The 13,852-nt window shown below is 46.8% G+C and overlaps 1 protein-coding gene across 6 annotated transcripts in view; it reads left to right on the top strand.

The window, feature by feature from the left end:
- samd11 (sterile alpha motif domain containing 11) overlaps nt 1–13,758 on the top strand; it is a 46,474-nt gene extending 32,716 nt beyond the window's left edge. For 5 of the 6 annotated variants that reach the window (XM_063905607.1, XM_063904861.1, XM_063908675.1 and 2 more), the window contains exons 7-13: nt 3,383–3,536; nt 8,636–8,751; nt 9,343–9,421; nt 9,589–10,391; nt 11,066–11,199; nt 11,726–11,836; nt 12,072–13,758. In XM_063905607.1, the coding sequence (XP_063761677.1) occupies nt 3,383–3,536; nt 8,636–8,751; nt 9,343–9,421; nt 9,589–10,391; nt 11,066–11,199; nt 11,726–11,836; nt 12,072–12,356 (1,682 nt within the window). In that variant the 3' untranslated portion in view covers nt 12,357–13,758. The remainder of the gene's footprint in view (nt 1–3,382; nt 3,537–8,635; nt 8,752–9,342; nt 9,422–9,588; nt 10,392–11,065; nt 11,200–11,725; nt 11,837–12,071) is intronic. The other variant, XM_063906325.1, reaches the window with a different exon arrangement.
- The last annotated feature ends 94 nt before the right edge of the window (nt 13,759–13,852 follow it).

Genomic DNA, 13,852 nt, shown 5'->3' with positions numbered 1-13,852 from the left:
TGAAAGAGGCTGGGGTTGAGGAGGAACTTGGTGTTCATGTGTGTGTATGGTTGTGTAGGTGCAAGTTGTTGTGTGAGGGGTTCTCTCTGGACCTGATGGGCAAAAGAAGAGTAGGAAAAGTGGGTGAGGGGATGGATTGGGGGTGGGGTTGGTGTTGTAGAAATGGCCAGGAGGGCTTTCCCTCCCTCTTCATTTGATGAAAGGAGAGTGAGGGAGAGAAAAAAGTGGTAGGGGTAGATATCCAGATGAAAGTAAAGGGAGGGGTGTGCTTCTGTTTTTAGACTGAGTTTAAACCTGAAGCTGCCCACAGCATCTCTTTATTATCATCATCGTAAAGAGCCTGGAAACTCCAACACACAATCAGTCAGAGAACAGACGGTTAAAGACATTTGCAACAAATTCGCCACACATTTACTGCCTGCTAATCCTGGCAGAAAACCTCTTCCTGAAAAGATACTTAATTTTCAGGTGTATGGTGCGTCTTAGCAGATGGATGTCGGCTTTTGTGCACCTGCCAGTCCGCCAAATCCATCACGAGGCCGGCCAAGCTGCATTAGTGCAGCGCTCCTCTGCTTTCTCACGCTGAGAAAAACCCGGCTTAACCGAGGGGATTTAGGCCCAACACCAGGAATGATGGCGGGGAGAAAAATGGGATGGCACAAAAGAGGGATAAGCGGGATGGGTCCGAGTGGTAAACTGGGACCCCCCAAAATAACTCCTGCAAAGGAGGAGATGTGTGTGTTGGAGTGTTTGTGTTCTTTGTGTGTCTTCAATTACGACTCAAATTTGCAGACGAAGGAACTCTCCCCTAGTGTTTCAGCAGCTGCAACAGCAAGAGATTCAGAGTCTGAGTACCTACTCTATGCAAACACACACACACACACACACACACACACACACACACACACACACACACACACACACACACACACACACACACACACACACACACACACACACACACACACACACAGAAGGGTAGAGCCCCAGGTGACCCTGCTCTTCTCAGTTCTCATGAAAGAGAATTAGAGAGAGTGGGGGATAGAAACAGAAAAGCAAAATATGGACCCACTGTGAAGCTTAACAAACAGTTAGTGGTTAAAAACACAATAGAATAAGACAAAAAATAAAAGAACAATACTTTATTAAGATACATTTGAGTTGTCACTGTTTTATGTTGCTACTATTGTCTGGGTCTGAAGTGGCCACAGACCGACTGCACTGTTGTTTGTTTTTGGACAAACATTTTTGACTGATATAAACTAAACCAAATAAATATTATTAATCTCTCCCAGAATAAAATACCTGCAAATATAAAAAGGCAATTGAAACTGAATATAAATTTAAATTGTGAGATTTTCAGATTTTTTAGTCACAGTTTCGGTGCCTTTGTTCAGCGTTGGGGAACAGTTAATAAAAAGTGTATAAGCCTGAATTACAAACTGAAAGGGCATGGATGTTTACAAGGCAGGGTGACTCTAGCGAAAGACGCTGTTGAGTTGCATCATCTGAATTGTAGGTTAGTGTTTTTAGGTATTGTATAATTAAAGTTAGTCTGTTTTGAGTTTTTCCACTTTGTCAGTTTATCTCCGGCTCTGCAGCTTCGATCTGCAATTTATTTTATGTTTTTATTCTTGTTTGGAATTTCCCAAAATGTATAGAAGTTCAAGACTAAATTGCTAAAGTACCCCTTTAACTGACCCAGTTATATAAAATAATTGTTGAGTTACGATTGTGACAGGAAACTCGTAGAGGTCAACACTTCCCCCCCTGTCAACCCTGCACCATGTATGCAAGTGCACAACCGCCTGTGTGTTTGTGTGTGCGCTCTGGGGCTCCAGTTCCCTCTGATCCCTTCCTTATCTTTCTCAACCCCCCCTACCCATACACACACACACACACACACACACACATTCACACATACACTCACACACACACACACACACACACACACACACACCCTTGTCTGCCGCCAGCCGAGTCCCCTGCGGCCTGGCGCAGCAAACAGATCGATACACCGGAGCTAGGCAGCATTAATATCTGTCGCTTCACCCCCCCACACTGGCGCCCATTCAGTGCGCACACACACACACGCACACGCACACGCACACACACACACACACACACACACACACACACACACACACACACACACACACACACACACACACACACACACACACACACACACACACAGTCAGGCACGCACATGCAAGCACCTAAATCACACAGACACACACAAACACACGTCACACCCGTACCGGCGGCGGAAATGGCCCCTAGCTCCCGAGGGATCTGTCTAATTAAAAAAGAGGGGGAGGAGGGGAGGCTGAGAGGAGTGGAGCGGAGAGAGAGGATAGATAGATTGAGGCAGAGAGAGGGAGGAGAGCGAGAGCAGGATGGATTTTTCTCTCATTAGAAGCCATGTCTCCTGGTGTGGCCTGGCCTGGCTGATAATGATGAGGCCTCTTCTCCTACGAGAGCGAGAAAGAACCGGGATTGCTGGGAGAGAGAGGGTGGGGGGGGGGGGGGTGAGCAAAGAAAGAGATGGAATGAGGCGAGCGGTCGAGGGCAGGAGGTGGAGAGAGAGGGCAGGCAGAGATAGAGGGAGATAGAGGGAAGGCGTGATAGTGGTGGCGGGGGGGAGAGGTAAACACACACCTCGCCCGATTGGTGAAGCCGCTTTTTGCTCATTGGTGGTCATTATTTGTTTTGAAATAATCATCACACACCGCCATTTTTTCAATGCTGCTTTTCTGGCCTTTTCTAGCCACCTCTTTATTTCCCTACATTTGTTTGAAAATGGCCAGCTCAGTTCCAAAGTGTGACAGATGGACTTGAGTGCAACGTGCTAATTTCATACACCTCTGCCAACATGTCTGTTTCTGATCAGCCTTCCTCAGTATGCTTATGTATCTGCACACGTATACGTCTGTAACACGGTGATTCAAAAGATGCAAAGCAGTCTTCTTCATTATATTTGTGGAATTTACTTATTTGTTGTTTTTATGAGCTACGTGCATTCTCACATCCTTCACTACAAGACAAGTTTTTATTGGGTGATTTATGGGTGCTATGTTGCCTGAAAACGTGTCCAAACTAACAGCAACACACTTAAAATAGGCCCTAATCCGTAAGCTGGGGAAATGTTTAGTGAGGAGGATTTTCAGTTTAAAAATGTTTCATACAAAAGTAAAGATTTTCTTCTAATATCTTAACATAGACTCCAGCAGCTTGATACTAAATTTGTTTGAATCCTCCCCTCTTTCTCCCGATTCTTGCCCCCACCCTCTGCTTTTTTCCTCTCTTTTCTCAACGTTATCTTCCCATCTCTCTCCTTCCGCTGTGCTTCCCCCTTCTTGCCCCTTTCCTCCTTATTCAGACATGTTGCGTGCTCGCCAGGAGGCGTTGGCCGCCGCAGTGAGGAACCCAGCAGTCTTAGAAGCTCACCTTCCCTCAGCAGGCAGCTCCTCTTCATCCAGTCAGAGACGCAAGCAAGGTCTACCGCAGCACCGGGACGCACATTACACTGACAGGTATGAAACGCATGCAAACAAACACTCACCACCAATCCAAATCTCTTCGTCAACCCGGCCCCAGCTGGCTCTTGAAATAAAACACTGCTTGCAATACTAGCATAATTCGTCATTTATTAAGCCCAACACCCACATCCTCCGCACACACATGCTCCATTAGAGGCCCGAGATGATCACATGTAAATGTGGAAATCATAATGGAACAATGTTCAGATTTTCAGTGGAAAAAAACAATAGAAGAAGGAGTTAATCACCTGCCAGTTTTCATTACCACACCACTGCACACTTCTTCCCATTCTTCCACCTAGATCTTCCTCAGCAGGATGTGATCTCATGTTTGGCTTTTCAGTGTGCTGCAGTGCACGTTTTTTTATGTGTGAGCAAATGTGCATCTACACATACATGGTTAAACTAAGGATCCAATAACCTCTTGGCTACCACTGTGGAGCTGCACGCCTGCATCCCTGGCTCTTCCTCACTCCTCTCCCCCCAGCGCTGGCCTCTGCGCCTCCCAAACAAAGCCGGGGGCAGCGGGAGTGGGCGGGTAATTGCTTGTCGATTATTTATGTGGCGCGGGGAGAGGCGGGGGATCGATAATGGGCCGGCGGTGCGGCAGCAGGGGGGGAGGGTGTATGTGTGTGTGTGAGACAGAGAAGGGGGGTGGTGAGAGGTAGGGGTGGGCATATAAGCAGGAAGCTGAGCGGCCAGGCACTGTGTGGTGCAGCTCTGGGAGGCTGTAATTGTGTGTGTGTGTGTGTGTGTGTGTGTGTGTGTGTTGTGTGTGTTATGGGGAAGAGGGGGGCTGAATGTTCGTGTGTGTTTGTTCGTTCCATTATTCTAGCTGGAAGTCTGCATGCATGCTCATCTATGCGGATTGAATTTGGGTTTGTTTGTCTGAATATGTCTGCTAATTTGTGTGTGGTGCCAGCATGTGTGTGTGTGCCCGCTTTTGTGCGTGTGGGTGTTTTCTGAGAGGCCAGTAGTGCAGTGTAAATGTAGTTAGTGAGCCGGGGCTGTTCTCCGAAAGCACACCAAGTAATTAGCCACACAGGACCGGGGATAGTTAACTAGGCCTCCCCATCCCTCCATCCATATTTACCTTGCTTCGTCTTCTCCCCACCCTGCTTCCTCTTCAGCCCTTTAACTCTCTGAAGATTTTTAAATGAATAAAAAAAGGGGTTAATAAGGAAAATATGTTGCCCTTTTCCATCACTTGTATCAATGTCCAAATGAGTGAAGGCAATATTAAATGAGAAACAGACATAAAGTGATGAAAACATGTATAGTTTCACAGGCTAATACTAACACATTCACGACAGGATCAACAAAGGATACATACTTTTTGTCATGAGCTGTTTTACTTACTATTTTGGCTCTACAGCACGATATATATGTAATGTTTTAGACAATGATATGCTTGTTGCAAAAGTTTAGGAAACCCTACTCATGTTTTATTCCACTTTATGTTATATACCGATACTCTACCTTGAGTATTTGCGGCTACTGATACCATCCAAATCCGTCTTTTTCCCTCGCTTATCCTTGCCGTCTATAGAACATACTCAACCTGAGAAACTAATGTTTTACTCTCCTAAAACAAGACATGCAGAGCCCTCATTGTTTAAAGTTATGTTAATGTCTAGACACACAAAACTCTGGCCGCCTTTTTGATTGGTCACGACCAATCAAACATTTGAAATTAATGTAGTGCAAACATTTAAATTTCAGTATTTAGAAGAATAAAGGAATTATAATTCCGGTGTAAAATACTGGAATACTTCATGTAGTCTATTCCTCAAAAAGAGACTTCCGGATGGTATTGGATTATACAGTATAGCAGTATGAATGAGATGTTCAATAATCTGATGTGGGTGTAAAGTTCTTATAGTTTCGGCTCTATAAAGTGCATGTGTCTAAAGACCAGACTGTACCCAACTTCTATAAGAGCTCTCAAACCTTTAAAAAAACAAGGAGGGACAACATTCGGTAGAGAACTGAAAGAGAGAGAAAATTAAATCTTAATGATTGGTGAGTATAAGCAAAAAAAAATGTAGATTAAAATGAAAAACTGAGATTGAGAATGTGAGTAAGCAATGGAAGCTCTCTCCCTCTCTCCGTGGCTCACCTTTCCATCGACCCCTCATCATTGATTATCTGGGGCCCATTAGGGCCCATTGTTAAAAACAAATCATTAGGGCCGCTCGATGGGCTTAGAGCCTGGCGCTCCATTTGTCTGGCCTTAAATGGCACTAAGCTCACCAAGCATCTGCAAGGCAAATAGGGGAGGAATGGTAGAGAGGAAAGAGAAAGGTAGAGAGAGGGAGGAAGTGGAAAACATGGGAGCTTAAAATGGGGATGAAGAGAGTGAAGCAAAACAGTAGAAGAGAGGAGATGGCGAGAGGACCAAGTGACGAAGAGAGAGAACGAGAGAGAGAGAGCAAGATAAGGGGAGGGAGGGAGCGAGCAAGCAAGCTACAGAGCTGGAGAGGGAATGAGCGTGGAGGGAGCCTCATCCATTTTAATGAGCTTCCTGTGTAAATGTGTTCCTGCGGAGAAGGAGCCGAAGGCGGCCGCGCGGCGCTCCTAATCCCCCCACGCTCCTGTCATTAAGGGCAGCCCTGTCACACACACACACACACACACACACACACACACACACACACACACACACACACACACACACACACACACACACACACACACACAACACACACACCCCCCTACATGCACACCCGGACACAAACACACACACACTGCTAAGGCTGCAACGGGACGGGGCCGCTGTCGCCACTCTGACAGGTCGTCACACACCAGTGAATTCCCCAGGAGCCGCTGGCCTCACTGCAGGGGGAAAGAGAGAGAGGGAGAGAGAGAGAGAGAGGGAATCCAGTGATATAGTTTTTGTGATTATTATAGCCCACCTTGCATTTGTGAATCTCTTCATTCTCATGCACAACTAGTGTTTTTGCCTCCATTTTTTATAACATGTTAGTGGTTTGCCAACAAAATGCACAGATAGGGCAGAACAGCCACACGCACACAGTCAGGCCCAGAGCAAAACGACTAATGTCTGCCACTCCTCCCTTTAAAATTGCCTCCTATAAAAGAAGGAAAAGATGGAGGGATGGAGGAAGGGAGTGGAGGGGAGTGTCAGGCACACTCTCTCTACATCTCTCTCTGTCTCTCTCTCTCCCCGTGATTAGGCCTAATTATGGTGGCGCAGACGCCTGGCAGCCCCAGTCATGCAGCTTTAATTGACCGTTATTCATCTGCGGGCTAACGCTAGGCAAGGGGAAGAAAGAATGGGAGGGAGTATCAGAAAGGGGGGTGGGGGGTGATGGGTGTTTGGCATGCGGGAGCTATGGCGGGGGTGGATGGGAGTTTTGCGGGCGTCTTGGTGAAGCCTAGTAGAACTGCGCGTCACAAGGCTAATTGCTAGCCCCAAGGGATTAGGCCAGGTGATTACACACTGGGCGGTGTAATTACATAAGCAGCGGCTAGCGGGGCCCCAGCTCACGGCTCCGGGGTCACGCGCCGTAGCCCTCACCCAAGATTAATTGGAGCTGCCACTGGAGTGCGAGGCACCGCCGGAGAGAGCGGTTATACGATTAGCATTAACATTTCAGCGGCGGAGGCGATCGATGAATGGTTTTCACCCCCTCACACACCACCACCCTCTCAGCACTGGCTCCAACCCCCACCCAACCCTCCATCTCATCTCCCTGCTCTTGTATGCGTGCCCTCCCTCCTTGCAGTTCCTCCCTCTCTCTCTCCTTTTTTCCTCACCATTTAGTGAGGAGGGAGACATGCAGGCGCTAGCTAATTTGAACACAGATGCAAAACAATATTTGCGGTTGCATGCGTCCCAGTGTTGGTTTTGATTTTGTTGTTTTCCTCAGCTTGTTTCCCATGTATGCTTTTGTGCTGCGGCCGTCACACACAGCCAAGTTCTGATTGGTGTGATAGCAGCAGCTCAGAGGGAGAGCAACTAGAGACAGGAGGTGGTAGAGGAGAGGTGTAGGAAGCAAGAGATTGACTTCAGGAAAGGCTCTGGAAGCAGCTATGGTTTAGGACACTGTGCGTCACTCCTCGCCCACACGTTGACTCTTTCAAATGGTCAACGTGCAGATGCTGCAATCTTCTGAGAGCTTTTATCTGTTTCCTCAAAACCATGTTCCTTTTCCCATGGATAAGTGCAGAAACCTGAATGAAAAACCAAGCAAAGGGATAAAAGGAGAAAAAGATTACAGTGAAAGAAAAGAAGTGGGACAGAAACAGAGAGAAATACAAAGAGGCAAGACAAGGCTCGGGTAAAGAGACAGGATGAGACAGAGTGAAAGAAACAAAGTGGAGGAAGAGAAAAGAGTAAACAAGCTGGATTTTCAGAGGTCACAGAGAGAACAGAAAAATATGGTTAAGACTGAACAAGAGATGTAGAGAGAGGGAGAAAGGTGAGAGGCGCCTTTCCCCCTTGAGGAGGACAAAAGACGAAGCCAATAATGGAGAGGCCTTTTCAGAAGCAGAGGTTGCAGGACGCTCCATCTTTTCACCAGTTTCAATGCAGCCTAGAGAGTGAGAGGGAGGGAAACGGAGAGGAGGGCGTTAAAAAGGGAGAGAATAGAGAAGGGATGAGTGTTAATTAGAAGGTCCTTCAGCCCGTGGCCCCGGTCAAGACGCAGGGGCCGCCCCAGCTGTCGGAGCATGACACACTGGCATTGTGCATTCAGCCCTCATTATGTGTGTGGGTCTAGAGTTGTGTGTATTTCCGTGCATGTATGGTGTGTTTGTGTGAGGCGGCAGTAGTAGGAAAGGCTGCAGTCCAGGGTACAGCGATTGGCCGGCGGCGCTTGCTGCGGCGTGACAAGACTGATGAGGCACTGGGGCGACACAGAGGCCTCTGGAGCTCCACTGATAAAAATACACCACATACATTGGTGTGGCATCCTGCTCATACAGAGAGAGAGAGAGTTGAGACGTGCTTAAAATGATTATTTTAATGTAGATATTCATATATTATACATCCCGCCACGCCCATTTTCAAGCATCCAGAGAAATCCTTACAGAACCTAATGTTGTCTTTTTCATATTTGTGTCCACAGAGAACTGTCCCACCCTCCACCCCTACTGTCCCCTCCGAATGCCCCTCACATCGCCTTAGGACCACACCTGCGGCCTCCTTTCCTGGGCATGCCCTCTGCCCTTTGCCAAGCCCCCGGTGAGTCATTAGTCATTCTCAGAATAATCAAATAATACATTTAGCTTTCGGCAAGGGAAATTTGAAGAAAACACATCTGTACTTTTTGTAAGGGCCATTTTTGCCCAAATGTTAATTAAAACATATTGATTTAGAGAATACTGTTACTTTTGGTCACATACTATATTATGACCTAACTTTATCCTACAGGGTTCCCTCAGATTGTATAAAATTCTAAAATGGTATTAAATTATTTCATTTAAAGATAAGGCTTTAATTGCTATCAAAATTGGACTTGAGGAAATATTTTGATACCAATTAAAACTACTATGACAGTCATAGTATAGTATATCAAGAAAAAGTAATACGTCAAATAAAGTAAAAAAGTCAAAGTATAATATTTTGACTAAAAGGTCATAGAAAAACCTACTTTAGTGTGTTGAAACATACATTTTATTTATATAAACAGTAAACAGACAAGGCATGTACAGTTAATTTTACAGAGCGCTTTTTATTTGCATTCTCGCAGTTTCTAAAAATGTTGGTAGCTTACAAATGACTTTTAAAATGTTAACTGACAGGTATGTATTTTCTTGCCATTTTCTCTTACAGGTTATGGTTTCCTTCAACCAGCCCAAGCTGAGCTCTTTGCTCGGCAACAGGAGATGCTGCGGAAGCAGAACCTGGCCAGGTGTGTGTGTTGTAATGTTCGTACAAAATATGTAATTCTGGCAGCCATAGAGACGATTTAGATGTGGACACAGTCATGTGTTTTGAAGGTACACCCACAAGCAGTGTTGTGAATGTGAAACATGTGAATATTCTGTGAGTTTAATGCCCTGTGTTTCACGGCTTCAGACTGGAGATGTCGGCAGAGCTGCTGAGACAGAAAGAGTTGGAGAGTCTCCACCAGCGGCAGCAGCAGCATCGTCTTCTTGGCTCTGACCATTTAGGAGTTCTACCTCCCGGCCTTCCCCCGGATCATCCAGCCCTGCGGAGCCTCCACGACATCCCAGAAGGCCATCCGCTCCGTGAGGAGCTGGCCCGCCGCTCAAATGCAATGTTGGTGCTTCGCCATGGGGCTTCTACCCCCCTACTAACCCTTAACCACCACCAGCATCAACAGCCAGGGCCCCCGTCCACACCCAAAGACACCATGGCTCAGAGATCCACTGCTGGGCCAGAAGCTGAATCCAGGAAGGCACCCCGCAGGGCCCCCCAGACGCCGCTTCATGCTGGGGATCACGCACGGGATCACGCACGGGAAAGAGAGGACAGAGGGAGGGAGGAAGACAGGGATGTGCAGGATGAGGAGATGAAGGACTCAGACAGTGAAACAGAGATGTGTGAGGAGAGGGAGGACAGCGCCGGGGCCAAGTCCAGCAGTAAACCCAGAGACAGGGAGACAGACAGGGGAAAAGAGAGAGGCAGCAAGGGAGTGAGTGACGGTGCCAAAGATGCTGCAGAGAGCTCAGGCAGGCTGAGCGCCCCGTGCAGTTCAGCAAGTACAGAGTCTCCCAGCAGGCACCTCTTCACCCCAGGACTGGGCAAGGCTGACGTCAAGTACCACCTGCCGCCAGGCTTCATGCCCCCCCTGCCTTCTCTGCACCCCCAGTCACTGCCCTTCGGATTCCCCTACACCAACCCCTACTTCCACACGGGTAAGAGACTCAGTCACACACACGACCCAGCTGACATGTGAAACCCATTAGCGTCACTCTTTGTGTGCGTGTCTCCAGTGTGGAGACCTCTCCCTGTTAGGGGCCCTGCCTCTGACCCCAGTGTGACCCTCATGCACAGCAGCAGCACAGCCACGTGGGCAGGGAGGGTGGGGGGGGGGGGGAGGGGTTGTTCACACACATAAGAGAAGACTAACACACTTTATTTTATCATTCCCACCAAGAGCAGCTTAAGATAGAATTGAGTTTGCATGAACACTCAATCAAGCTGGACGTTTTTTTGTTTTTGTTTACATTGAATATGTGTGTGTTGGACAATAAAACAACAGATATACATTAAATCAGGTTCGGACGTGAAACATTCTTACAGGCCTTTTCTCAAAATGTATATGATCAATTACAAACCAAACATGCCAGTAATCCGCAGAATAAAAATAGCAGAAATGTATATAAAACTGACTCAATTCCAACTGACTGAGCTACACATATCAGAACACAATTCTATTTAGACTGAGGATTTTGGTGTAATTTTTTTGTGATGCAGAACCTGGTTAATTGCAAGACTAGGGACACACAAAAAAAACAGCATAGAGTCGACATTTTTGTAAAAAGTGTGTTTATATTGACATCATTTTCACACGCTGCTGCTCCCTCAGGCTCTGTGGGAGGTCTTTTCATGGATGGAGAGGAGTCGGCCACAGCTAACCCTGTGGAGGACATCAGCAAGTGGAGTGTGGAGGACGTGTGCGGCTTCATAAGCAGCCTGGCTGGGTGTGCAGAATACACACAGGTGAGGACATAGAGGGAGGGAGGAGGAGAGAGAGAGAGAGAGAGAGAGAGGCCAGGGGCAGGCTGACTACTGAACATAGCAGAACAGTGACCTAAATATAATACATGCTGCAACACTACTGTGTGAGGCATCTCATTATGTTCAGGTAGAAGCACTAAACCTGCGCAGCACAGTGTGTGTGTGGATGCACAAATGGTCATGTTTGACATTGCAGCTATGGTTGTTGCCTGTGTGTGTAAGGCTATATGTGTTCCAAATAATATATCCATTACAATTACAAAATACTCGCATGAAGATACATTTATGTAGCTGAACTGCTCCGATAGGACACACTTCTCCCCAAATGCTTCTCCTTAATTGAAATAATGTTGAATGATCATCTTTAGCGATATATTTCCCTCACACTGGGAATATAACTTTTCAAACGGAGTCGCTGTGTAGTAGGTTGTGTGGATGAATGTGTAGGTTTGTGTGTCGAGTGTGTTTCTGTGTCGGGCTGTGGCTGAAGCGGCTGTCTCTCCGCCAGGTGTTTCGGGAGCAGGCCATTGATGGAGAGACATTACCGTTACTCACGGAGGAGCACCTGCTCAACACCATGGGACTAAAGCTGGGGCCAGCGCTCAAGATCCGCTCACAGGTACACACACCACAGGCCTGCGTGTGTGAACGAGTGAACTTGTGTGTGTGTTTGAATGTGTGTTTCTGTGTATAGGCCTAAGACTAACTGCTAGCATAGCATAGATGATTCCTGTAAACCAGCCCGCCCCCAAAGGCTGCAGCCTCTCTCTCTCTCCGTTTAAAATAAAGTTTACAGCATTAGTCCATCCCATAATACTCAACAGGCGGCACTGACAGTCCTCTCCTCTCCTCAGGTGGCGCGGCGTGTTGGCAGGCTTTTCTACATGACTGGATTCCCGCTGGCTTTCCCATTTCCGCCTTCTGCTGCACTGCGCCCCCCTGAGCGTGATCGGGACCCCATTACAACGCCATCTGACACCCCCCTACCTCTCTCTTTGTCCCTGCCCTGCAGACCCACCTCCACCAGCAGCAGCTCTTCTCCATATAGTGGCCCCACCCCAGGGTGCTCTTCACCCAAGCAGGAAAACGGTAACAGCTCAGCAGTCGTGGGGAGATACGAGGCCAAAACTCCCTCGTAGGAGAGGACCGGCAGGGGAGAGGAGGGCAGACCTGCCTCAAACTCACCTGACCCAGAGAGATCTCTGCCAGACTCCCCCCACCTTGGGACCTTTCTGCTGAACTTAAGGGGGGCAATATTGAACTGGAATAACAGACTTTTGAACCGTATCTGACAAACCAATCAGCTTCTGAGCTCCTCTGCAGTGGCTGTAGCCGAGCAGAATCCAAACAAACTGGGTTGGAAGGGAGACTCGTGAAGTGACAGAGGAACAGAGAACAGAAGAGGAAAAGGAGACAGCTGGTCACAGACAGCCTGCCAAAAAAAGGAGCGAAGCCCTGCCACAAATGCGACATTCTTGCAAGTCAGACACTCAGACGCTAGAGGAAACTCTTCCTTCCTTCCTGGGCTGGAGGAAGCTCTTGTCTCTCTCACCACAAGCCCTATAGAACCCAGGAATTAAAAAGACACGCTGTTCTCCTTTTTTCCTCTCCCTCCTTCCCTTCGCCTGTTTCCTGAGGCCAGACAGCAGCGTGGAGCAGTCTTTTTAGAAGCTGGAGTTGAAGCATATGCTGAGCAGCACTAGACCAGCTCCCTCTTATCACTGCAACTATGCATTCCACTGTCCCGATACCAAAGATGACCGGATGTGTGGAATTGAAACCATGTTTCACAACATGTCTGCTTCTTTTTGCATTAATGGTCCCAGAGAAAGACTGGTCCAACAGGGAATGCTAGGTCAGTGCCTCACACCATGGACTGTTTGAGGTGACACAGATGAAGCTGTCATTTACTGACAACAAATGCTTTAAAATGTTGGAGAACTGGAGAAGCCTCAATGGCGACTTGGGTCATTGTCCGCTCGTGTTGACTACTGTGGGAGGTAGGATAAACATGCAAAATTGTACAGAATCATGCTTAAAGATGAAAATATCCTGAAGGTTACATACGTGGTACTTTTACTTTTTGTTAAATGTAGTTGCACGAAAAAGGTTTTCTTTACTAAAGAGAAATGTGACTTGCTGAACTTTGGTACTTGTGTTCATACTCATGTTTTGCCATTTAAAAAAAAAGTGTAATATTAAAAGATGTTCCAATCTCGAATGCTACTTCAGCATATAAATATGGGGGAAAAAATATTTATAGGACTTTTGATGTAGTAGATAAAGCAGATTATAATATGTATTATAATTAGCCCTTAAGATGGATCCCAAAGATACTTTTACTTTGTTTTCTCTTGGTTGCAGGGAAACAAAGGCACAAAGCTCTTAATGCAAATGTTTTGAATTGGTTATGTTTCTTTTTTATTTCTACGCAAGCAATGAATTAAAAAAAAACGGTCTCTAGATTTCCCTTCAAAAGTTTTGTCTTCATTCTATTTTTCTATTCACCACACAGGTGAAATAAATCCTAAAGAAATTCTCCTTTCTCTCGTGTTTGTGTGCGCCAACGTATATATGCCTTCTGCTCCTCAGGTGTTTGTGGTTCTTCTGTAAAAACGTGCTGGAGGGAGTATGT

This window comes from Eleginops maclovinus, chromosome 1 (genome assembly GCF_036324505.1).
Source record: "Eleginops maclovinus isolate JMC-PN-2008 ecotype Puerto Natales chromosome 1, JC_Emac_rtc_rv5, whole genome shotgun sequence".
NCBI classification, from domain to species: domain Eukaryota; kingdom Metazoa; phylum Chordata; class Actinopteri; order Perciformes; family Eleginopidae; genus Eleginops; species Eleginops maclovinus.
Note: the sequence above shows the minus strand (reverse complement) of the source record. Positions and strands in the feature narration are given on the sequence as shown.